The 26,444-nt window shown below is 41.8% G+C and overlaps 1 protein-coding gene across 17 annotated transcripts in view; it reads left to right on the forward strand.

Moving 5' to 3' along the window:
- The window catches only part of EPHB1 (EPH receptor B1), a 357,336-nt gene that overhangs the window by 279,785 nt on the left and 51,107 nt on the right, over positions 1 to 26,444 (forward strand). For 15 of the 17 annotated variants that reach the window (XR_013986829.1, XR_013986830.1, XR_013986831.1 and 12 more), the window contains 4 exons: positions 13,129 to 13,310; positions 17,105 to 17,267; positions 20,606 to 20,714; positions 21,533 to 21,597. Coding sequence is in view for 10 of the 17 variants with exons in the window: in XM_081007270.1 (XP_080863396.1) it covers positions 13,129 to 13,310; positions 17,105 to 17,267; positions 20,606 to 20,714; positions 21,533 to 21,597 (519 nt within the window). In the remaining 7 variants the exon portion in view is untranslated. The remainder of the gene's footprint in view (positions 1 to 13,128; positions 13,311 to 17,104; positions 17,268 to 20,605; positions 20,715 to 21,532; positions 21,598 to 26,444) is intronic. The other 2 variants (XR_013986833.1, XM_081007274.1) reach the window with 1 other exon arrangement.

Consider the following 26,444-nt stretch of genomic DNA (forward strand, 5'->3'; position numbering starts at 1 on the left):
GGTACTTCAGGTTAAGAACTTAACTCGTTCTGGAGGTCCGTTCTTAACCTGAAACTGTTCTTAACCTGATGTACCCACTTTAGCCTCCCACTGCCGCCGCGCTGCCACGGCACGATTTCTGTTCTCATCCTGAAGTAAATTTCTTGACCCAAGGTACTATTTCTGGGTTAGCAGAGTCTGTAACCTGAAGCATCTGTAACCTGAAGCGTCTGTAACCCAAGGTACCACTGTATTGACTTGGGCCAGTAAACATTTGCTGCATCTTCCTATTTCAGATAAGCCCAGTTTTGTTATTTTGCTGAAAGATTCCCCCACAACCACCATATTTCTAACACATTTGACTCATGGGGTAGAAATTTTCCCAAATGCTCAGTGCTTACCTGATTCTATCCTGGTGGCAGTTATTTGTATTTATTATAGAGCCACTTTTAAAGAACAAAAATCTACTTCATAGCCCATTGTCCCTCTAGCAAAAAGAGGGCAGGATTGTTTCCATTTTTAAGTTTCATGCATGCATCCACTGGCACTTGCTGAACCCCCACCTTCCCCAGTGCCACTGAGTTGTCATACCTATGAGGCCCTTGGTGAGTTGGCTGGTTTGCAGCATTCATAAGCTGATAGCAGGGGATGAAAGTATCAAACTGGATTGTTCAATTCCCTTTTGAGCAGGAGAGAAACCTGTGAGGCAGGTTAAGGAAATGTAAACTTTAACCTTTAGTATTTTTCTGTTAAGCCACACAGTCTCACATGTGTCATAGTCACAGAGGTCACACACATAACTGCTAACACATCACTTCACATAGTTATATGTACTCAAACTCACATACATGAATACAAAATCAAATAGTTCTGCTCATTCTATAAGTATCCCAACTACAGTATACAATGGCACTTAGAAGCTTTTCCTGTAATTTTTGGTGCTGCACTCCATAGTACTATTTCAGGCTCTGGAAAGGGCACAATCATCAAACATCTACAAGGAATAGTTGCTATATGAAGTGTGGATGCAATAATAATAATAATAAGATGATTCTGGCATTTCCAGGATACATACACACACACAAATGTGTGGATGCAATTTATAATACTTTGCCTTTCATTGCGAAGAAAATCTGTCCTTATAGCTTGATGGCATTAATTTATTGGCCAAGTTGACAACCTCAAAAGCTAGAATTTAAAATGCTATCCCTCCATGTATTGAATTGCAAAGTTGGCTGCTCACTTGTGAAAAAGACTCCTAACTCTGCTTTGACCGTTGTCACATATTGCTGTTCTGAAGCACAAAATGTAGAGATGGAATTGACGAAAGAATCATGCCTTAGCTAGACACACCTGTCCGTTCCCCTGAAGACCAGTCAACCAGTATATAGTCACAAGATATCACTTCACCTGCTGGATGTGAGAAGGTTTAATTTCACATAGGGAAACTTTCAAAACAGGTTTGTAATAAGAGAAAGGAAGGCGTTTCCCCATAAATAGCACAAGGTGCTGGTGTGCGTGTTAAATATCATGATATTAGCCCAAACCCCTGTGATAAAAATACCTCATTTGTCAGGGAAGGTGTCAGCAACATCGGATACCAAGTGTGTCCCATGCTGCAGTAGGGGTCCCCTCGCCAGTCTCTGGAGACTCCTTGTCCTGCAGCTGCAAACCCAGGAACCAGTACTATTCGCTGTTAGAATTATTATTTTTTATTTAAAAAAGAAAATTCAGAAAGATTAACATTTCTCAAAGTGGCCAGTAACCTTTGTAAAAGTAAAATGGAGTCAAAACACACTAGTCATCTGGGGTTTGTGCACTATTCTGAGCCAGTCATTCCCAGTGGAATTAGGAGGGGGCTAATCAGATGAGTGATCTTTCATAGGCCGTATAGTCATTTGTTTCATTTTTTATTTCCTGCTACATTCCTATCTCTATCCCATTTTGTTTACTTTGCTCATTTGGTAGTCAAAAGAATATAATCCTAGTGGGAAATGTCTAAACTGGTAATCTTTGTTTGTTTCCTGAGTTCTAAATTTATCTTACTATTATATATGTGGAGCTCATTCTTTTTTACAGGAGATATTAATTATATTTTGCTGGTAACAGCAGATGCCTGTGCTGATCCTTTACATAAAATATTAAGAAGGTCTGGAAGCCTTCCAGGAGATGTTCAGGATAAAGACTTGCACGAGGGTCAATAAAGTTTGCTGTATCCATTATGCCAACTTTGCTGAACTACAGAAATAAATCATAGAAAAAGTTCAGCTTGGCACACACACCATTTCAGGATTTCCATGGGATCTGGCTGGCCCTGTGATAACAACATGCTAGACTAGATAGGTGTACTTGGTGTGATCCAGCAGACTTCTTAAATTTTTATGATCTCAACCTTGTTCTGGGAGCAAAGATAAACACACTGGTAGAGGTGTGCTGAAGGCATTTGCTGTGCTGAGGCCAAGGGTGACTCTCAGTGAGGACTACAAGGCAGTCTGAACTCTGTGCCTTTGAATGCACCAAATGTGAGGTGTAGAATCAGACTGTTAAAGCTGGGAAGCCACTAAACAATTATTGTGTTTATAAGAGGTTTGCATTGTGAGTCACTTTGAGTTCATCTGGTGAGGGGAAAGTGGGATATAAAGCTTTCAAAGTAAATAAAAGCATAATTGGTGTTTCTGTCATCGATGAAATTGATATTTATTCAGGTGAAAACTAATCCAAGCATGATTCATTCTACATAAGATGCCCTTTCGTTTATGCAAACCGAGTTCTTTATAGAAATGTAGGGTAATTTATCAGAGCTTCCAAGAACATATGATCAGCTTCCAGTTTGCAAGATTCTTCACATGCACCCCAGTGCTAACAGGGTGAGAAATCTCTTTCTCAAGATTCCTCTTTTGAACTTCCATCTGTGTGGTTTTGTAAAGACGTTTCCGCTTCAGATTAATTCTTTCCCTTTGTGCAATGATGCTGGGCAATCCATCTGAACGAGCAACGACGAGGAGGCCTCACTACTACCGCCCGCCCACCTGCACACCAATTTGATGCCGATCATCTTTGCAGCATTATCCATGTTAAACAGGCAGGAGCACCAGGGGGGGTTTGTGAATGTGGCAATTAACAAAACAGCAATCAAGCTAAGTGTTTAATTTCAGAAAATTATCATCTTCTCTGAGCGGATGTGGAGAGATAAAAAAAATAAAATTAAAAACCCAGGATTAAATGTGCTGTGTAAACAAAGGCAATGCTGGACTGTCAACATCACCCACTGGAAAGAATAAGCAGCACCTCACTAAGTGAATTCCTGAACACCCACCCGAAGCAGGAAGCATAAAAATAAGAGCTGAGCACACACATCCACTCAAACCCTGTTCTGAAATGATTTGTCATTTTTCAGTCCTTTCCTCTCTTTGGATTTTGAGGAGGGGTGCTGGGGATTTATTGGGGGGGGGGGGAACGGAGCGGATGTCCGTCAAAATAAATTGGAGTCTCTGCCTGCGGATGGCAGGCAAAGCCAAGCCAAATATACCAAGGAAGACTAAGCATGTTGATGAACTAGAGAAAGATGTGAGAAAAAGAGAGATGGTACCACCAAAGCAGCCCCAAGGGGTCCTTGGTAGGAGATGGATTACATCACCAGCATCAAACAGGGGTGAGAAAGAAATTTGGTTCACTTTGCACTTTAATGAAGTGAAATGCAGCTGCCCTTCCAACATCTTCACTTTTCCGAATTTTGGAACACAGTTCTCAAACAACAAAAATGGGCATGTTAGGGGAAAGTGTGCATTTGAGGGCTTTATATTAGTGAAAAGAAAACACAAAAATGCATCATGTTGGGGGAAATTGCATACAAAAATGTTTATGTTGGGGAAAATTCACACTAAAATTCTGATAAATATTTGTGAGGACTTTTAATAATTTTAAAATAAAAAATTCACAAAGAGATGCAGAAATGTGGCAAGCTGTGCTTAAGATTGGAAATATATATATATATATATGAAACCCCCACTTTCAGGGGTGCAGCATTTGTACCCCCCGCATACAAGACAGTGGAGACAAGGATCAATTTCGGTAGCTGACAGAAAAGTGGGAAGAATGTTAAAACTGTTTCACCTCCTCTGAAATATTTTGGTAGCATTATTCTCCCCTAGCCCTCTGAAATCCATTTCCTCATTTGAGTGCCAGTTTAATCACACCAAAACAATTAATTTTTTGGGTGGGGGATCTGCCTTCAGGTGTTTCATTACAACCATAAGCTAATCTGAAGAATGTTTTCTGTGGTTTGTAGTAGATTGTTTGTAATAGATTTGTATGTGTCACATACTGGCAATTCCAATGTGATGTGTTGTGTGCAGATCAGCCTTCCACAAGCTGGTGCCCTTCAGATATTTTGGACTACAACATCATCCCCAGCTAATGGGAGATGTAGTCCAGCACAACTGGAAGGCACCAATGTGGGGCAGGTTGGTCTACACTCTGAAGTTAGATGTAACTTGATGTGACATGGGAGATCAGTGTTTAGGAGCTCCTTGCTGTTTTTAAGAAAGCCTTAAATACCAGCTGTGGGAGGATGATTAATAGTAATAAAAACATGTGTTGTTTCCTGCCTGTGGCTCCCCAAAGTGGCTTCTAAGCAATAAAAGGCAAAACAAATTAAAATATACCAATGCTATTTGCAGTGTAATATTGTAATGTATGACATCATATTAATGCAATGTGCAACATCAGATTGCTGTGTAAATGAATGGCTGAAGCATTCACATCCTTGCTCATTCAGAGGGATTGGCCATTCTCATGGCAACTGTTCTCCCACTCCAAGCTTGGGGAAAAGGTACAGATGCCACCAGATGCATTTATTACTACATGGAGAAATAGCAGGTTGAATGGTATTCCAACTGGGGAAATGACTCAGGGAAGAAGGGATAACTCCTACACTCACCCCACCCTGCTCTTTCCCCAATACCATGGTCTTGATCTGATTTCCACCCACCCCACTAGAGCTGGTTGGATTGTTTGTAAACCACCAGAGATCCCAATCACAGATCTCTCATCTCCCATCCTTGGACCAAGGAGATCTGGGTTCAGTTGACCATGAAGCTCCCTGAATATAATGAGAGTTTGAAAAGATAGTGGCTTGACTGAGCTCATTTGCCTATGGAACGGGCTCTCTTCTCTTTCGTCCCTCTGTTATCTCTGATTAAAAAGATTTTGCAACTTCTTCCAAAAGCTGTGAACAGAGATAAAAACATCTATGCTCCACCTCTCCATATGCTCAAGGCTGGTTTCAATAATATTTTTTAAAAAATAGTTTTACAAAGCCTAGCACATTTTGGCAACAGAGAAATCTAGACCATTAACACCCCCCAGCAATTATGATGCCTCTATAAATACCACCAGCAGCTACCTCAAATATGAGGCAAAGTGTAACACCTGCCTTTCAGGAGTGAAGATTTCACATAAAGAAAAACGGCAAAGAGAAACTGGTCCTAAGATAGGAACATTTGTGATGCTATTGTTTCTAGTTTTAACAGAGTAGTAGTAGGAAAACAAAATTGACCATGTCAGTCTTAAGGAGATTGCAAGTGGTGACAGGACAGATTCCCCTCAGCTTGATTCAGAATCAGGACATAGTATTATAGGCCGTGTATTGTGTTGCCTTAAGATACATACTTTTGTCTGAGCTCTGTACTCTTAATCACAGCTCAGTTCAAGCTACGACCAGAAAGGGAGGGGTACTTTAAGACTGAGGAGAGCTGTGGGCAGGCCAGGGGAAGTTCCAAAGGGTACAGGAAAAAAGGACCTATGCAATCCTCAAGCCTGGGATTTCTGTCCCAGGTCACATAATACATTATGTAAAGATGTTTCTGTGTTCTCACCTTAGCCTCTATTTCCTTTACCTTTTCAATTTGAGTCTAGTCCCAAAGCTTCCCTCCCAGAAGGCTTTGTGCTAAATGCAAGTTAGATGATTGGCAGCCACCAAGCCACATCATTTCGTAGTTCAATAACATTGTTAATTTCAAGATGAAAATCAGTGAAAGGAATTTCTGAAGCCTTCTTTGAAGCCTTTCCCCCAGCTGCTTCTTCAAGCTTATTTTTTGACTCCAGAGGAACTCAGTTACAGAAGGTTGCAGGGAGAAAAACAACAATGTCCCTTCTCGCTCACTGCTGCTCTGCCCACACACTACCTGGTAGGACCTACCATTTTACAACTATTTGTATTCCTGATTTCCTCCGGTCCAAGCCAGCATGGCCAATGGTCAGGGATGATGAGAACTATAGTCTAATAATATCAGAAGGACCACAGGTTCTCCATCCTTGATTAATTGTATATGCTCCAGTTTAATTGTATATTTGCAGAATCTGCATTCATTTGTATGAGTTGTAATCCAAAATTTACACCGCTGCCTGTCAAGATTTATGGAGTGGCGGGACCCCTCCCACATCTGTAGCCATTGGCCCAGTGCTCTCATACAACAGCTGTAAAATCAGCTTGGGATCCAACAGATCCCAGGCCATCTCAGCCCCTCACCAGCCAACCCCCCCCCCTCTCTCTCTCTCATTATGTTCATTGCAAAACATACTACACAAACAGACAAAAACAATACCACAATGACAACTAAACATTAATTGACTACACATCATCTAACATCACACACGTTTTTGACTTCTGATTCACCTCATTGTGCTTTCTATTCTTAAGCTATACACACTTCCTGTTATATCTATTACATATTGAGAATTTTTTTTACGTTTATAATTTTCTTTAATATTCAAGATTCAATCTATACCTGTCTGAAGATTTGCATTTTCACAATATTGTTTTAAATCTTCTTTAAATATTACCCATTCTTTGCTCACTTTCTGATTTGAGTGTCCTCTTATTCTCCCAGTCATTTTTGCAAGTTCCAGGTATTCTATCATCTTCACCTGCCAGTCAAGCTTTGTAGGAATTAAGTCACCTTTCCAATTGGAAATTAAATCGGCCACCCTCACTCTCACCTGTGTGTTTGGCAGGTGCAAGGGGGAGTGCTACATTGACTGGGTGAGAAGCACATCAGGGTGGCAGTGGGAGGCTGACTTAACTGGGATTAATGAAGGGCAAAGGGATGCTTCCACACAACCTAGCACACATCCCTCAATCCCAGAACGAGGGGGTTCGGCTTGCTCCATAAGACACCTCTCTAGAGGTGGGCTATTAAAACAGGATGTTTAGCACTGTTTTCATGCAATTAGGATTCACCGGCATCCAGAGACTCCTTTTGATCCTCAAGGAGGCTTCCTGCGAATTTTGTATTTAGATTCCATTTTGAGCACCTCATTCTATAGTACATTAGAGTTATCAGCATCATTGTTACTTATATAAAACATCGCTCTATGTTCTGGTGGAGAGGTGATTGACTGTCGGTAAGCAGCATTGTTCTGTGCACCATTAAATTAAGAGGCTGGCACCACTGCTCACCAGGGACTTAAGGGGCAGTGAGTTCCAGAGGCATGTATAGGGAAGAACATTTAGAAGACTCTGAGGATTAGTCTCTGCAGAGCCCTCACCACATGCATCAGTGGGCTTTAAAATGAGACACTTTGATGTCTCAGGAGGACCAGACAGGAAATTAACTTGTTTAATGAAGCGCAAGTTATATTGCCTTGGTTCTGTGTGGACTCCCATCCCCAGCAGGGATTCGAAAATAAATGCAGGAGGCAGATTCACGGATGACGTCAGTGATTCTCCAGGACTCTGACTCAGAGCAATGCGCACTCCCATCTGGCACATACGTTTCAAGAAGAGATTCCTACTTCGCCACCGTTCAGCTGGTTGTCAGCTTGAATCAGATAAAATAACAGGCATGGCATCCCTTCCCTTCGATTTCCCCCAGGACTCTTTGGGGAAGCCGTGACTGTTAAAATGGTAGATGTGCTTTAACTGTATGGTGTGGATGTGACCTTTTGTCTCCTGAGATACGGGCAAAAGCAGGTCTGGGACAACATGGCTGGGGTTACAGCGGAAAAGTGGTCAGTGAGCAGGGAAGGGTTATGGACAGGACACATACTTGTTTGCCATTTATCCTGCGTATATTTCCCCATCTCTCCTCCAGCACAGGCATAGCAGATAACTTCCAGGAAGTCCTCAAGTATGGCATGAAGGCAACAGCTTATTATTTGTGCCACAGAAACCTGTATACAGAGATATACTGCCTCTGAACATGGAGACTATCATGACTAAGAAAGGTGGCTAGACCTGTCTGCTATACCTTTGTCTAATTCATCTAATAAATCTATCTGGGTGTGGGGGCACCACACAGAATAAGTTCATCAACAGCTATTAGTCACAAGAGGTATATTGCCTCCAGTATCAGAGGAAGTAGGTTTCTGAATACTAGTTGCTGGGGAACATTGCACTTGTGTCCTTCTTTGTGGGCTTCCCAAGGGTATCTGGCTGCCTACTGAACAGACTAAATAGACCTTGGGTCTGAACCAACAAGACTCTTCTTATGCTATGTTCTTTTACCCTCTTGTAGCAAATTCCTTAAGCTGAGTATGAGTTGTGTGAAGAAGTACTTTGTTTTGTTTGCTCTGGTCCTATTGACAATCTGATATCAGTGGGCAGCTGGCGTCTAAAATTTTATTGGGATAAAAAATTCAGTCTATTCACTTTCTGCACACCACGCACAACCTCTATCACAATCCCCTTAGTTGTCATTTTTCTAACCTTAAAAATTCCCCAGATTGCTTTGGCCTTTTCTCACAGGGTTCTTCAACCCCTTGATCATTTTGCTTGCCAATTTTGCACCTTTTCTAGCTCTAGGATATATATTTTTGGAGATCAGATAGCATAACAGTGTTCTTGAGGAGGTTGTAATATACGTAAGTTTATAAAGAGGCATTGCAAGATTTGTTATTCTTATTTTCAATCAATTTCTTAGTGATTTCTTTACATAGAATTTATCTTGCTGCTGTTTCACACTCTTGATGCTTTCAGTGAGCTGTAAGAGATACCAAGAGGCAAGGCTAGTTCATAGCCCAATTGAAACATGTTAGTTATTACTGATTTAAATGGCTACCCTATTCCCCACCAACTTCCTGCCTGCAAGTTTTATATAACCTTCCGCAGTAGAGTATTGCAAACTGGCTCTCATAATCAATTGGTGTGCAATGCGGAATTTGCCACGTAATGTCGCAGTCATATGATTGCTTCACCATCTGTCCCAACTCACAACTCAACTTATTTTTTACTACGCTCTAAGAATGTTACTGCACCACAGAGCAACAATTATTTTTATTATCGTGTAGGAGTATTAGTTGTGGTAGTAGTAGTTTAGGAATATTTTTAACCTGTCCCTCATTGACAAGCCATCTCATGGTGGGTGTATAATAAAACTATTTAAAAAGTAAAAGAGTGTCACCAAAATATCATAAAGAAAAGTCTGATAAAAAACCAACAGCAACCATAGCAGCTATAAAACAGCAATAGTAACACAATTGGAAAAGAACACTGTATTCTTGCCCAGAAAATGCCTATGTGAATAGATGGGTTTTCTGTTGGTGATTGAAACTCATGAGAGTCAGCAGCAGCAGCCATACATCAAAGGACAGGGTGTTCCATAATGGGGGTGCCAAAACTGTGAATTCCTTTCCCGGGTAGCTGCACAGCTGATCTTATTTGGGAGATATTGGCTGATATTGGGAGAGTGGGGCAGGAGCTGACTCTTCAAGTATTTCAGTCCCAAATTGTATGGGGCCTTACAATTCATCACAAATACCTTGAGTTTGATTTGGCCAATGCCGAATTGACAGCCAATGCCACTCTTTCAGGTGTTAAGTGGTGCTGCTAGGTTGATCAACCCATTGCATTTTGTACGAGCTGCAACTTCCAGACTTGAAACAGGCTGAAATATTATGTCCCATGGTAAATTGGTCATACAACTGTCTCACCAAATACCAGACGGTGTGCACAGACCCATTCAAACCCTGCTCAACACACTATTTTGGGTTTTCTGAATTGGTCTTGAGTTGAGAGACAAAGAACACGTGAAATTAAGCTGAACCACAAGTATAATTTAGTAAGCTATGTAATGAGGTAGTGGAGATGGAGCCAAAACTGGGTTCTCAATTTTTGCCCCCCACAAATGGGCTGTCATTGCTTCTGCTTGTCAAGGGCAGGTCACACTGTAGATGACTGCAGGGCCCCCACACTGCAGTCACCTTCCGTGCAATCCTTTCTTGACAATTGCTTTGCCAAGAGCAAAGGGTCCAGCCACACTATTCATAGTGCTGCATATTAGCTGCAACAGCCATTTTATAGATGACAATACACACCTCAAGACCGCTGTGCCATCTTGCTAGGGGTAGATTGTGTGTACAGAATATCCCCTTTAACTGATTGGCCTCTTGGCTACTTTTAAGGATGCAGTCTGCCAAGCAATGCCCAGCAGAGGTCCCCCACTGCTGTCTCTTTTTAGAAAAAAATGTGACCTCCCCCACGCCTGCCCCCATTTCACTGTGAAGAAGAACCCTTCCAAAAATCCATTGCAGCCTTAGAAGTGCCTTTGCCGTTGTTCATGTGATGGGGAGGCTAAGGAGAGCAAGTTGTGCTGGCTTCATAGGGAGTGAAAAATATTTTTCAGAATTTGCTTGTTCATTTGCAGATGGGCCTGTGTCGCTTGCCTTTGATAAAGAGTCCCGAGGAATTTTAAGTTCTAATTAAAAATAACTAGCCTTTTTAAATATTAAAACTTTATTATTTACCGACTGTTCCCATTTCATTCCTCTCGCTGCAATAATGTTCTTCAAACAGCAATTAAATATGAGGAAACTTTATCACCATGGCAAAGGGAAGGCAGTATTGCTTTGAAAGCAAGCTCCATTGTAAGCACACTTGCTAAATGGAGGGGGTGGCGAGACTCTTGATGCATGCATTCTCCAAGAGCACGTATTCTAAGTCTTCCCCAACCAGGTGCCCTCCATATGTTTCACTCTCATCCACTCTGTATTTGCTAGGAGTCATGGGATTTACAGTCCAAAACATCTGGAGGGCACCCGGTTGGGAACAGCTGTTCTAAATTAGGAAAGGCCAGTTCTTTCATGGAGAATTTTCTGCACAGCCTGAGCTAAATTGGAAAGAAAGGTCTATTAGCTCCTCTTTAACCCCACTGGGCTATGGGAAAAAGTCTGCTGCCATTTATCTTTAATTTGGCTTCCTATGATGGGGAGGAAAGGGCTGTAAAGTAGTTATAGGAAAACGATACAAAAAGACCAAGTCTATACCCATCCCTGTTTTGTCAACACTAACATCACTTCTGAAGTTGCATTCCTAGATTTCCCCAGCTTCTTTTCAGGCAGCCTTTCCTCCTGCCTAATGAGTTTGCGAGAAGTGGGAATAGAGAGAAAAAATAAGAATTGTAAAGGGATCACAAGGATAATCTCGTCCAATCCCTTGTAATGCAGGAATCTTTTGCAAAATGTAGGGCTTGAACTCCCAACCCTGTGATTAAGAGTCTCATGCTCAACTCTTTTAAACTATTGTTTTGGCAAATAAAAACTATACAGAGTATGGTAGAAATCCATGTGCTTTTGAGCATGGGGCTTGAGTCTGTCACATGTTTTGTAAATATATTATTCTTTGTGTTTAATTAGTCTGTCTTTTCTAAAAAAAGCAAACTGAGTGGCTCAGACATGTGGACTCTCAATAAAGAGGTGATCCAACGTGAGCAAAGCTTGATGGGGTCGGAATCACCAAATTCTGTGTGTAAATCTGTTTGAAATGGATTCCTCCTCTATCTCTAGTCAGAGTGGCTGGAGTAACTGTACTAGAAGTGGAAGTTAACTAGGGATGAGGGAGAAATCTACTCAATTTGCACTTCCCGAAACAATACACAAACTGAATGACAAGCATCCTTTGAAATTTGCACTTTTCCAGATTTTGCACTGCCATTCACCAGTAAAAATTCTGTACAAAAATGCACACATTGGTGAAAGTAAAACACAAAAATGCATTATATTAGAGGGAAATGCTTTGAAGAAATGTGTATATTAGGAACATTGCATACCAAAAATGTTTATATTAGAATAAATTTGCATTAAAATGTTCATACAGTTCCATGAGGGCTTTAAAAAAAAAAATAGAAGTTGAGGAAAAACTGAAATTGGCAGATTCACTGCTCCCCACAAGCAGAAATCTGAGAGGAGGAGGAGGGTAAATTCCATGAGGCACTGAATGAAGGAGAATAAGCAAAGAGTCATGTGCATAAAGGCCATAAGGAAAGTTGGGGGCTGAGAAAAAGTTGGGGAAGGCAGTAAGGGGCAAGAGAAAGGATGGGGAAATATGGCCTATGACCATATCTTAGGAAGGTAAACTTAGGAATGGAGACTTGGAGTAGGCAGAGGTCCAAGTCTTGATTAAAGGGTCAGAGAGACAACAGGAAGCAAAGGTAAAAGGGAGCTGCTGGAAGAAAAGCAGAGGAACAGAAGCTGAAGGATCATAGATGAGATGGAGGAATGGGACAACGAGAAATCCAGAAGCATGAGCTTCTGAAAATAGGTGCAGTTCTTGTAAGAAAAGGAGGCCTCCCCTCTTTGCAGGTTGTGGATACATCCTAGTGAACAAGTGGCGTTGTGTATTGTGGGCAGGAATTTCACATATTGCTTTAAAATAGCTATGGAAATAGCCTTCTAAGGGTGCAACCTACCTTGCTCCTGATGAAACACCTCTGAAATATTCTTCTCGTACAGCTTCCATTCAACTCATCGGAAGCATTTTTGGCCTCTTGAAGATAAAAACTAATGGTCATTCATTCATTAATTCATTTGGTGGTTTATTTGTATGCTGCTTTCCCACAAGATGGTGGACAGAGCAGCTGAACAACAAGAAACATAACAGGTCTGCGTAGTCAACATAGAATTCTATACACTAATTGTTCTAGTGCAGAAATGAATTTTTTCTTGTGTGTCGAAATACTGCATGTAATTGCATTGGACTGTACTATTATTTCATGTAATATCCATTCTCCTCCTTCACCCTCACTGCCCCTTCGACTTCACCGTGATCCCACCCTGATGTTTTATTTCTACCACCTCTTCGGAATGCTCTCATCCTCCTTCCCCTAGGTTAATTTTCACTTTTCTTGCACTTCCTGTTTCCTCCTTTCTCCGTAGCTCCCTCCACAGTTCCCATCATGCACCAGGTAAGTGCCAGCATGAGGAGCATCACACTGTCATGGCCTCAGCCGGAACAGCCCAATGGCATCATCCTGGACTATGAGATCCGTTACTATGAGAAGGTGAGCCGGATCTGCATCCCCGAGATTAGCAGCACTATGGGCGCAAGACCATCCACCGTAAGCCTGAATGTGTTTGAGGAAGGGAGGGGAGTTGGGATGGGCCATTATTGATTTGGGAGTCTGGTGTTGTTTTTTCATGTTGTGGAATGTGCAGTATTGGCTTGATTCAAAGCCTAGTTGAAGTCAATGGGGAGACACACTGTGACAGCCGTGAGATTTTTGAAGTAGGCTCTTTCCTCAGTATTAATATTTCTGGAAAACCTATATCAGATTTGTAGCCCAAACCTTCAACATTTGAGGTGGGCAAGATGGGGTTAGCTGTCCTTCATATTGACCTTCACCAGAATGAATTCGTATTACTTCTCTACATTCCAGCATTTTAATGCAAAACTACTTAATTTGCACTTTCTAAAACAACGCACAAAGCAAAATTCAGCAATCCATTGGCACGCACACTTCTCCAAACTTTGTGCTGCAGATCTCCAACCAAGAAATGTGTACCAAAATGTGTATATTGGGGATAATTGCATATTAAAATGCATATTTAAAAGTAAAAAAATGACAAATCATAAATTCAGGCAGAAACGTGGAGAACGGAATTTAAGATTGGGGGGGAAATGTATGAGAAACTAAAATAGACAGATTCACTTAGCCGCAATTGGTTCTAATCATATTGTCAATACAAACTCTTTCTGTACATACAACACTCCCACCTGTGGACTATCTCCTTACAGGCTTTGTACCACCGGCCTGCAAAGAGTTCACGGGACACAGTTGCTTTAGTACATTATTTCACAGCTTACTAGGAACTTCTCCATGTCCAATCTTTACATTCTCACTATGGCTCCAGTCCTACCCACATTAAATCAAATGTACCCCGCTTAGCTCAGCTTCTGTTGCCTGTTGCTTGCCTGAACCATAAAGCAGCAGCAGAGAAGGAATTCCTGTCCCAAGTGTCACTAAACCATTCAGCCCCACTGCTGCAGAAAATCTTGAAAATAATAGTTAACTGAAAGCAGGGACTCCCCGTTGATTTCTGCTTGCTTGCTGTGTACACTTGTTTCATTGCCTCATGTTATTGAAATATCATTGTTTCAAGTGACTAACAGCTTGCTAGGAGTGACAGTCTGCACACTGAGCTAGACTTGGTGATGTATAGTGAGTGCTTTGCCAACTCTGTGCCACTCTCCTGTGCCTGTATTATCCTCCTGAAGTCCTCTGCCTCTCAAGCCCCTCATATCCCAGAGATGACTCTTGTTTTATTACCTTGTAAAAGTTGGATAGATGTAACCCAGCACAGATTGCTGCAGATTGGACTAAGAACCTGCTCTGCCCATGAGTCCCTGAGGTACAGTGAATGATATCAAATGCCAGATTGTCAGGAAGCACTTGTCAATTGCGGTGCTACTGTACAGACCATGCATGGTATCGTTTATGAGTGCAGGTCTACCTGAAATGGGAGGTGGCGGCAGCTTTGGACCTCAACGAGTTCCCATGTTTGTATTAGACCCTCCTGCCTAAGTATCTTGACTGCTCAGAGGGAAGTGAAGCAGTCCAGAAGAAAAAGGGAGACAGGGCAAATGAGTTTCATGATTTGGATTCAAAACTGAGGATATGCTATAGCTACATAGGGTCTTGATAATTGAGTGTCAAGCTGAACACAGGGTGGTCAGATGAAAAAGAGGACATGCAGCTGCACTTGTCGCATCAACTACACCTGCTGAAATTCCCTCTTCTACACAACTATTAAAGTGCCAGAGACTTGTCCTCTTTTTCCATCTCACCACCCTAAGCAAATTGGAATTGGACACCAGGGAGTCCCAAATTCAAGCACTGGGCACTATGGTAGCCTTGGGCAACTTACTGATTTTCACCTTCAGTTTTCTATCTGTCAAATGAATATCTGGGAAGTGAAGTGTAAGAAATAGTATATGACAATCTCCAGGCCACAAAATTGGATAGAGTTGCATTCTTTCTTCAGGCCCCATTGTCACAGAGACAATGGATAGTGACGGCTCTCTGTGCCTGATGCGCACTTCACAGACCAACCCAGTGTGTGAGTACATTGGAGTGGGCTGTTAAACTGGAATCTCATCTACACCATCCCACGCACACCACAGCAGAGCTGGGGCAAAAAAGCAGGGACTGGAATGAGAATTTGATGAAATGCTAACACTGTGTTTTTGAGTCACAGGTTTTCAGCAAGGCTTGATAAAAGCCTAAAGCCAAATCATATATTATAGTATCATATGTTATATTATAGGTCATGCCACCACTTTTGAGAGAGGAAAAACATGGAGTCCAGCAATTTTATAGAAAGATATTTAGGATACAACAGTTGTGTTTGAATTCTAATATTCAATTGTTATTCCAAATCTCCTATTTTAGTTATCATATATCAATAGGAGTCACAGACTTTAATTTGCATGTACATGTCACATTGCTCAGAAATACAATGCTTGATGCAGTGTGTGCACTGCATAGTCTGTAAAGGGTTGAGTTTGAGGAGGGATGTTCTGTGTTTGATTGTTGATGGTTGTTTTGCATATACAAGTTACCACTTCATATTTATATTCCTGCAAGTGAGGAACATGCATGTGTAAATTCAGCTGCAATCGCTGCCCATTTGGGAGAGATGGTAGGCTAGCTAGATTAAGAACTGTATAGTGGGTACTAAGAATGGAAAGCCTCTCCAACTTTTTGTACAATAAATATTACCCATATTTTTACCCAGCAAATCACCTTCACTCCAAGTTGCACAGTGAAAATGCATTCACTGTGCAGTATATTGTACCTTTCCGAAGAAGCAGGGAATTTGGTTACATCAGTAGCAAACGGTGTGGTGTGGCGCTGCCATTTGCCTGGTCTCTGTCACATCACTGCTGTTTAGCAAAGGGAAGTCCAGGTGGTACTGAAGTTGGCACAGTAGAAATGCACCAGCACAGTCAATCTGGAGCTCCTGCCAGTGTGCTTTCATTGTGGCCACCTCCCTCCTCCACCTCCCAAGAAGTAGCAGTGATGACACTGACCAGAGGTCAAGTGAGTGGTGCTGCTCCACCACACTGTCCACTACTGGATTGCCCAACTGTTGCAGGTACCTCTTTGCTACCTTTTGTGATAGAATCAGTGAACTGTGCTGTAGCTCGCTCCCCTATAAGCCTTCACTATTTAGTGAGGTCTGTTTGTTTGTTTGTTTGTTTGTTTGTTTGTCTGTTTGTTTTAAAAGTCTGTGAACCCCCTACACATACAGATACAGTGGTACCTTGGGTTACGAACTTAATTCATTCCAGAGGTCCATTCTTAACCCAAAACCGTTCTTAACATGAGGTGCGCTTTTGCTAATTGGGCTTCTTGCTGCCGCCATGCCACAGGCGTGCGATTTCCATTCTCATCCTGGGGCAAAGTTCATAACCCAAAGTACTACTTCTGGGTTAGTGGAGTTTGTAACCCGAAGTGTTTGTAACCCGAGGTACCACTGTATGTTCATTTCATCATTTTTTAATGGAGTGAATCTGCCTTTTTGATTACGTATAAATGGTGCATCACACCATGTTATTGAAAAGGGGTCAGTGGAAGTCAATATGTAGCTGTGATTACAAAACAGTCATCAACATCATCAACCCACTGCTTTCCATGCACCGGGCCTAACAGGAAGCTTGCCAAATGTTAGTGGTTGCATGTTGTTCCTTGGCCCTGTTGAGGGAGAAATACAAGGAAGATGATTGATGTTGCTTTTTGTTGCCATCTTAACTTTAAGAAGCCGTTGGCACAAAAGTACACCTTGGAAATAAGATCCCCAAAATATAACTTTTACTCATGTGTTTCTCTTTTCTATTTGCTGTTCCCTGAAGGACCACAATGAGTACAATTCCTCCATGGCGAAGAGCCAGACCAACACGGCACGGATTGATGGGCTGCGACCAGGGATGGTGTATGTGGTACAGGTTCGGGCTCGGACAGTGGCTGGCTATGGGAAATACAGTGGAAAAATGTGCTTCCAAACCTTAACGGATGGTAAGTGTAACAAAAAAAAGGAGGGGGGAGCCGGGATGGAACTGAGAAAGGAACAGAGGGAAGGAGGTTGCACTCTGTCGAGCCTCTAAGCTATAATTGGATTAAATCAACTTGTCTCTCCAAACCCTTGCCTCCCAGTGGGGCAGTGTGGAGAGAGACTGGTGATTTAGAGAGATGTTTGATTAATTGCCAGCTGGAGGATTAATCTGACTGAAATCTCTTATCTCTGTTTTTGCTCTGACCATGTAAGCGATTCCCCGCCCAACTGCATATGAATGGGTTTTCAGTGTTTGCATGCAAGCTAGCGAGGGATCAGATTGGCCTCTGTTGGTCTGAGTAGTGGCCCAGTATTCTGTATCCAGCAGTGGGTAGTGTTCTGCATAATATAGGATTTATACATGAGTGTGGTGTGGTGTGCTATCCCTCATTGTTCACACCCAACATGTAAATCTGTAGTTCTAGGAAATAAGCACCTGTGGCGGTATAATACAATTAGATTTTGTTTGAAGTTATAGGAAGTTGAGAAATAATCTGAATGTAAACGTTCAGAGCCTGACTGTATTTGCCAATATCCTTTGCTTGTATAACACTGCATCACCTTCCAAGGTCTAACTGCAACAAGTTCATTTTTGGATTTCAGAAGAAACAGAGTCAGGCCCATGTACATTAGTTTAAGGTTGGTAGATTAAATCTGTTTACTTAAGCATGATAGCCCAACACTCTACCAACAAGCAGCCAATTAAAAGTGTATAAAAGAGAGTATACATATGCACTCCTGAATTTACTCTGGTGGCCAGTCCTTTCTCTCTCTGCACTAGAGAATGTATGGGACCTTCCTCCAAAAAGCAGGCCTAGACAAAATCCAGAAGAAATTGTGCATAATTGGAATAACTCTGTGACAAAAATTAGCTCTCCAAGTGTAGGCAAAGTATCCTCCTTGGCACTCACCACCACTGTGGAATCAGACCAGAGGCATCATCTTTCTCTACCACTGAGGGTTTTCTGTATATGTTGTGTCATACATGGCTGCAACTTTGGCCCCAATAGCCTGCATGAATTAGCATGCAGAGATTTGAAAACTTAGACTTGCTTTCTCTAGAATGAACTGTAAACAGATAAGCTCCTGACCACAGCCTTGTGCAGGTATGGCACATAAACAGGAAACTAACCCAATCAGGAGGCATGGGGCAGGCCCCACCCACAATGTCCCCATGTGTGCCAGCCCTACCTCTCTGTTTCTGTGCTGAGCAGGGAAGAACTGAAGAGGATTATCCACCTTGCAGTCATTTGAATGCAAATAGAACCCTCCACATGATTAGGAACTATGATAAAGTTCTATGGTCCTGTTTTCTATTATTACCATACTAAATAAGTATTAGTGTTCAAGATTTGTCTACAATTGACAGCCACTCTCAGTTCATCAGGATTAAAGCATCTCACATAGTTATTCTCTAAGAATGGGTTGGCCATTGCATTTTTAAAGTGTACATCCGAAGTATGTACTAAAACTGTAATCTGTTAGGGAGACAAATTGGTTTGAAAGATATACACACTGACATGAAGGGTGTTGACATGTGTCACTGAACCAGCAATTCACTGCTGTATATACACAGCTTAAACACACATGTGATTCCCGTAGTGCGTCAAGCACAGAAGTCTTGACTGTATCATAATTTCTATATCTGTAGAAGTGGACAAGGTTCAGTTTAAAATGTGCACAATTAATTTTCTCAGAACCTAAAGATTGAAAAACCAGCATGTTTGGTTAATTATATTTTGAAGAATTGTTCAAGTTCTAGCTCAAACCTCAGGGGAGACACATATATATGAGACTTTTTGATGATGCCTGGTTAGACAAATCTTACTTTGCTTGTAACAAAATATACTGTATTTTTCGCTCTATAAGACGCAGCAGACCACAAGACGCACCTAGTTTTTGGATGAGGAAATCAGGAAAAAAAATATTCTGAATCTCAGAAGCCAGAACAGCAAAAGGGATCGCTGTGCAGTGAAAGCAGCAATCCCTCTTGCTGTTCTGGCTTTTGGGATAGCTGCGCAGCCTGCATTCGCTCCATAAGACGCACACACACACACCCTTACTTTTTAGAAGGGAAAAAGTGAGTCTTATAGAGCAAAAAATACGGTACTCTTTTCAGTAATGTATTCTCAGCGTAGCTAATGATCAGCAAGCAATTTCCCCCCCATTCAGGTGGCTCCCTCGATGGAGCACTTTTGAGAGGTTCTTTCAAAGTCTAGCAAAGTCACTTTTGCTACAAATGCCTGCTTGTCTAGTGTCCAGAAGTTTTAATTGAGGAAGGGTATGGGGAGCACATACACACAGCACATAACTGATGGACATTTTAAAAAAAATGATTTTCTCCAATACTTACAATTAGGCAGACAAGGAGAAGGCTATGTCTGAAATAGAAGCAGCTAATTGAAATACAGCAAGAATGGATATTGTATGTTATTAAATAATAATTGATTGTTAAATGAGATTTTGCACAGGATTTAAGCATCAAGCAGGAGATAAAACAGGTTACCAGTAATTAGCTGCAAAACGAGAGGAAGAAAATTAAAAGGAAGTGTGAAATATTTCCATTTGTGTGAATTCATTCTAAGCTGATAGGACTTAGAGACAAAATTATCAGAAGATGAACAATAATTTTAATAAAAATAAAAATGTTAATTGATGTGCAAGTCCATTGTGGTAAGGACTGAACAAATAAAGAGTTCTTCCTATTTGATCAACTTATTGAGAAAGCCAGAAGGCATTGCAAAGGATATCATTTCCCTGGATTAGGTCCTGGGTTGCAGGGCAAACATAAGCCGAAGTTTTCATGTTCTGATGTAATGGTAAACTAAGGTTTGCAAAACAACAACAACCAAAAAGTAATTAGGTTCTCTGAGTCTGCAAGGGAAGTATGGAGATGGAAGAAAAAATATAAATGTCTAAGGCTCCTTCCAGGCTTTTCCTTGTAGTACGAAAAATGATTTGGTGTTCCATGTGAACTGAGCCATTAGTAAGTGCTTCTCTCCCATACCCCTCAACGTTCAACTTGCCAAACTGCGGAGTTCAGGATCTGAGAGCCCTTTTAATATAGAAATGGCAAAAGCTGTCTCTTTCCAGATAGCATTGTTACAATCCTGTCATGCATGGGATTCCAGGGGTCTTCAACCAGGATCTGTGCTTCTTTGGATCACCTATGTAACCCATCCTGAATTCCTGGTAGAAATGGTGGCATACAAAGATGGTACATAAATAATAGAGATTTGCTATTAGCAGCAAAGGCTTGTACGAGCAGGCAAGAATGTTACAAATGTATTTTCTTTTCCAGATGACTACAAGTCAGAACTGAGAGAACAACTACCATTGATTGCTGGGTCTGCAGCAGCAGGGGTCGTCTTTATTGTCTCCTTAGTGGCTATTTCAATTGTTTGCAGCAGGTACCATTTGCCACATTATAAATTTTGCTTTCATTCCAAAGGCTGAATCTTCCTGAAGGAGTTTGTGGAAACACACACATTTACTGCAGGGCAGCGCTGGATAATGAAATCAAGGAGCTAACAATTGATCTGTAATGGTTACATAAGAAGCGCGGTGTAGGTGCTAATGGATGTTTGGTTTGCATAGCTTAAGCACACCTTCTTTTTTAAAGGGGCAAATGTTCTATTGCTAAGACACGTTTGCACACAGGGCAGAATCTCGCATGTATTCTCTTACAAAGGGTGCCAGATTTAAACAACAACAACACGAGCTACTCCAGTCTCTGCATTTAATGGCACTTTCCCTGAGAAAGCTCCTGTTGCTTTCCATTACTGGTCCTGAGCTTGATGCACACAGGCCTACCAAAATACACTCTTCCTGAGGAGTTTCTGGTAGAAAACTCAATTTGCGGTTTGCAGGGCCAGCTCTGACTATTAGGGAGGTTGCCTCTGGTGCCAGATGCCGGGTGATGGGGACTGGCGATGAGGTGTTGGAGGACAGAGCTGTGCCCCCAAAGCTGTCCTACTGCTCTCAGGCGCTGTGGGGAATGCTACAGTGTCACCAATGTTGAAGTAAGATTCAACTGTCTATCTGGTCACACACATGGAAAGGATGGGGTGCGATTTTGTCCCTCACCTCAGGCAGCTCCAGTCCTTGAGCCAGTCCTGATATGTTAATTCCATATTTGGCCACAAAGGTGCAGTGAATAAGGACAAACTGGTCTGTCTTTACAGCCTTGGGCACTGATTGAACGGCATCTTCTTTTTCATTTTCCTAGGAAGCGAGCTTACAGCAAAGAGGCAGTGTACAGTGATAAGTTACAACACTACAGCACTGGTCGAGGTGAGTGGTGGGAGAAGCCAGGAAAGTTTGGACAACTCCATGTAACTGTTTTTCATTGGGGCAGGGTTGAGAAATGTCAATTAGATTTATTTGTTTCCTAAATTTATTCACCACCTTTTGATAATAAAATTCATCCCAAGGCAGTTTACTACCTTATATATCAAAATTCAACAACAAAATACATTTTTAAAAAAATACATACACTTTAAAGGCATCTTGAAGCATTGTGGTCTAACTTGGAAGTAAGATAAAGCTGAGAGTGAAAGACATGTGGAAGGAATGGCAAGAGAGATGGACAGTACTGAGATAACTAAGGAGGGGAGCAGGGATCATTTCAAGGAATATATTGGCAGAGAACTTAAAGCGAGAACAAGTGTTTTGCTGGAAGATGTTTAAGCTTGTACGAAAGTGGGGATTTTCTCAGGAGATACACTGCAGAGCAAATTTTTAAAAAGGCAGCAAGGAAACAGGGAGAATGTAAGGCTTCAAAAAGCACTGGAGGAAATCCTCAGCCTTTGTGCCTCCTGGCTTTTGTTTAGTCAGATGTTGAAACAGGTTCTGCCATTATTTTTTACGAATGCGTGTTTTAGGAAAAATGAGAAGCTGAGATGTTTGCAGCACTTGCTTGTCAGCCAGTTACTTGTAGTATGCGCTTCTCATCAGCCCTTTTACACATGAGTCCTAGGAGAGAGGCCTACACACAGACCTCGGCTCAGCAGAAATGGGAGTTTGTCACAGATTACTGTAAAGAGCAACTGCCTTTTTGCTTGCTATAGTTAGATTGATGAGCAAAGGCAAGGTCTTGGAGGGAATCGATAAACAAACACTCCCCCCCCCCCCATTCTATAAAGTGGCTGGTTTTTCCAACTTCCTCCTTTTGAAATGCATAGATTGATTAGCCACAGTGAAATATAGGCATATGGCTTTTCATCAGCTGTTTAGTAAACAGATCATAACCAGATCCTTCCCAGAATGCAAACGGAGCTCTCCTGAAAGGCAGCAAATGAGCCTTTATAACCTGTATTAGGAAAGTTAATAGGATAATAAAATAGCAAGGCAGCAATATTGGCCAGTGAGTAATCACTGTCCATCGACACTTCTCTGCCCGCACCTACACATACTTTACGTGCTTGCTGTGCATGCAGAACCAGCTGCAAACAATTATATTCGACAGTTCCCAGGTGTTTCAGGGGAAATCTCCAACACAAATGCACACAGCTCTTTAGGGCTCTTCAGATTACAGCCAGCAGCAATACCTATGTAAACCACAGCCAAAGCAGGAAATGAGATAGGGGGAAGAAAACCAAATTGGGAGCAGCTAAAATCCAATTTGCACTTTAGGAGAGAAGCCTCCCAGACTTTCTCTTTCTTTAAAAGGAAAATGTGAGCCTAAATTCTTGGGGAGAATGTACTCATTATAATTCAAATGGACGGATCATGAACATGCAGCCATGGAATTAAAGATTAACCAAGAGCGTACTGCAAAAGGTGGAATTAAGGTTTCCTGCTAAATTTGTAGTTGCTCTTGTACTTCCTGACCTTCAGATGCTTTGTTGTATATCCCTGAGATTTTCTTAATTTTAAGTTTTGGACAAAATGTCTCTGGATCACTTCTTATCCTTAAGGGAAGATAATTAAGCTGAAAACAGAGGCCAAGAGAGCTCAGTGCTGGAGCCTAATAGGTTTAAATAATTCTAAAGCTATTTAATGAGACCAATGTGAATATGGATGATGGGATCCTTTGCACAGAAAGTTTCTAAGCTCGGCAACAGTGAATCAGGATACAGTAACTATCCGTATTTTTCTGCTAATGTGTAATACCCTTTAAGGAAACGTGTGATCGGATTACCTAAAATGTTTACTTCAGTACAAAATATATGCCAGTATACTAGACTATACAGAAGATTGTGAAAACTGCCAAAAAAGCATAACTCAAAAAACATACGGTAAGTATAAAGTTACACTATTGTATCAACTTTCTAACTAACATGCTGGTATATCTGAAATTACTGAGCACAAATAGCATTTATCGGCCACAACTGAATTTATTTTTTTTACTAAGGGACAATATATGTTATATAAATACCTGTAGGCTACTTATGCTAATAAATCAATATACCTATAAATGTAAATATGAAAGTGTTTGGAACTTAGCTCTGCGAGCCTGACATCTTTGAGGGTCCCATTTATAGAACAGTGACCCTTAGAGCTGGTGGGAGAGAGATAATATAGATGGAGAACATCTCCCCAAATGTTGTTGGACTCCCTTCAACACCCAATTGGAAGATAATCTAAAAATTACAGCTCTGTTCAAATTGCCTCTTGAAATTCTCCACCATATTTGTGGGCAGAGAAATTATGGGGAGAGGAATTCACTTAATTTCTCCAGGGGATGAGAAATTTTCCAAAAGTCATTCTAGGGCATTGTGGGAAGGGGATGGATACGCCCCCCCCACCAAAAATGGTGGAGAAATTTCTTCAAAGTGTTCTTCTTTTTCTAGATAGGTGAGACCAAGAAAAATCTCAGAAATTTCCTGATAAAACCTAAGTCTAAGAAATTTCACTTCCTTTCTACAAAAAACCCTACTTACACTGTTTGGGGCTCTTTGGAAGAAGTATGGAACACACATACCATTCCAAATAAATAAATAAATAAATAAATAAATGTGAGGCCAATACTTCTCAAAGCTTCTAGAAATTTATTCAAAGTACACATAAGAGCGGTAGTCTCGTAATCTGGGGAACCGGGTTCGCGTCTCCGCTCCTCCACATGCAGCTGCTGGGTGACCTTGGGCCAGTCACACTTCTTTGAAGTCTCTCAGCCCCACTCACCTCACAGAGTGTTTGTTGTGGGGGAGGAAGGGAAAGGAGAATGTTAGCCGCTTTGAGACTCCTTAAAGGGAGTGAAAGGCGGGATATCAAATCCAAACTCTTCTTCTTCTTCTTCTTCTTCTTCTTCTTCTTCTTCTTCTTCTTCTTCTTCTTCTTCTTATTTCTATGTGCATTTTTGAATGTGAGAAGGAATGTGTAATGTTGGAGAAGTGGGCCTAGGTTTGGACCACATTTACTGAGATTGATGGTGGCCCTGAGATGTAGATGAATAGAAAAAAGTTGACCCAGCGCTTGAGCAGATTGCTCTCCCTGTCTTAGTGTTGTTTTTGCAATACAGGTAGAAACTTCCCTTTTTGATATAAAAATGCACACATCCCCATGGTTGCTGTTTGCTGTGTCTTTGTTCAGCAAGTTAGTTTTCTGTGTCATGACATTTGGATGGATTTTTACTTTCTGGGCTCTGCAGGAGCTTCTTCAGCATGACCTTCGTACCCCTGTAGCCAGCAAATCTTTGAGCAAACATATTTACCACTCCTCAAACACCACTGGACTGTTTGTATACATGATACGCCTCTTCCCTACTGCCGTGATGCTCTTTTGCGGCATTTCTGCACTTTTTAATGCCCATTAGCTAAAGCCTTGTTCCCCGAGCCATTACAGTACTTCTCCCTATGCCCTTGGTCCTCTGATGTGTTCCCACTGCTGACATTTTCCCCGAAACAGCACTTTGTCTCTCTGTCTGACAGCATTTTTTTTTTTAATGGAAAGAATTATTTCGTATAAGGCAAAAGCAAGCACACAGCCCAGTGGCAGGAACATTGTAAGGGCAGCCCATCAGGACAAATTTGAGACAGCTGGCATAAAACAAAGCAAAAATATGTAGGTAAGGCAGCACATAAATTCTGGCTTCCTCTGTGCAGAAATTTTAAAAGTTATTAATAGGCAGCAGATCAACTCGTTCCTTCTGAGACAAAACAAAGGTTTCTGCAGGTATGTTTTCCTGCATTGATCTGTGGGGTGCCATGCCTTGAATCAATCCTGCCAATGCATTTCCTTTATTTTCAAAGCTCGCCCGCCTCTTTTTGAAAATGCTCCCACCTGGATGCCAAATCTGAGTAGCAGCTCATTGGTAACAGTGCATATCCCAGGTGACTGCTGATAGTGCCTTGAAGACTGCACACATTTCAGATTATCCACTTTTGGCAACTTCTGAGCAAGGCCTGCACTGCACAAAATAAAAGACTCTGTTCCTGGAATTTGAGTGCGGGTGGCGCTGTGGTCTAAACCACTGAGCCTCTTGGGCTTGCCAATCAGAAGGTCAGCATTTCAAATCCTCACAATGGGGTGAGCTCCCATTGCTCTGTCCCAGCTCCTGCCAACCTAGCAGTTCGAAAGTAGATAAATAGGTACTACTGTGGTGGGAAGGTAAACAGCATTTCCATGCACTCTGGTTTCCGTCATGGCATTCCGCTGCACCAGAAGTGGTTTAGTCATGCTGGCCACATGACCCAGAAAGCTGTCTGTGGACAAACGCCGGCTCCCTTGGCCTGAAAGTGAGATGAGCACCACAACCCCATAGTCTCCTTTGACTGGACTTAACCATCCAGGGGTCCTTTACCTTTTTACCTTTACCTAGCTCTGCTAGCCAGAGCCAGTGCAACAAGTCCCACTAGCACAATGGGGCTTCCTCCTTCTCCTGCTCTCATGCCCTCCTACCAGCCCGAAGAGAGGTAGAGAACACCCAGAATAGCATGCAGCGGGAGGAGATGGGAGATCTTTCCATCAGGCAAGTAAAAATGTTTGTGCTGATGGAGTGATCTCCTTAGCGCTGCTTGGAATTCCATCCATAAATTCTGAGTATAGGGATGGATGGATGGGGAAAGCTTGTTGCCAAAGCTGTGGTGACTACTAATGAAAGCTATGTGAACAGGATACTCTCCTAATTCCACACTGCTCAGTGGGAAGGTTAAGTGAGGAAGTAATGGCCAAGAGAGCCCAGAGAATCCAAGGTCTGG

The sequence above is a fragment of the Podarcis pityusensis genome, assembly GCF_964106645.2.
Source record: "Podarcis pityusensis genome assembly, chromosome: 5".
Lineage (NCBI taxonomy): Eukaryota > Metazoa > Chordata > Lepidosauria > Squamata > Lacertidae > Podarcis > Podarcis pityusensis.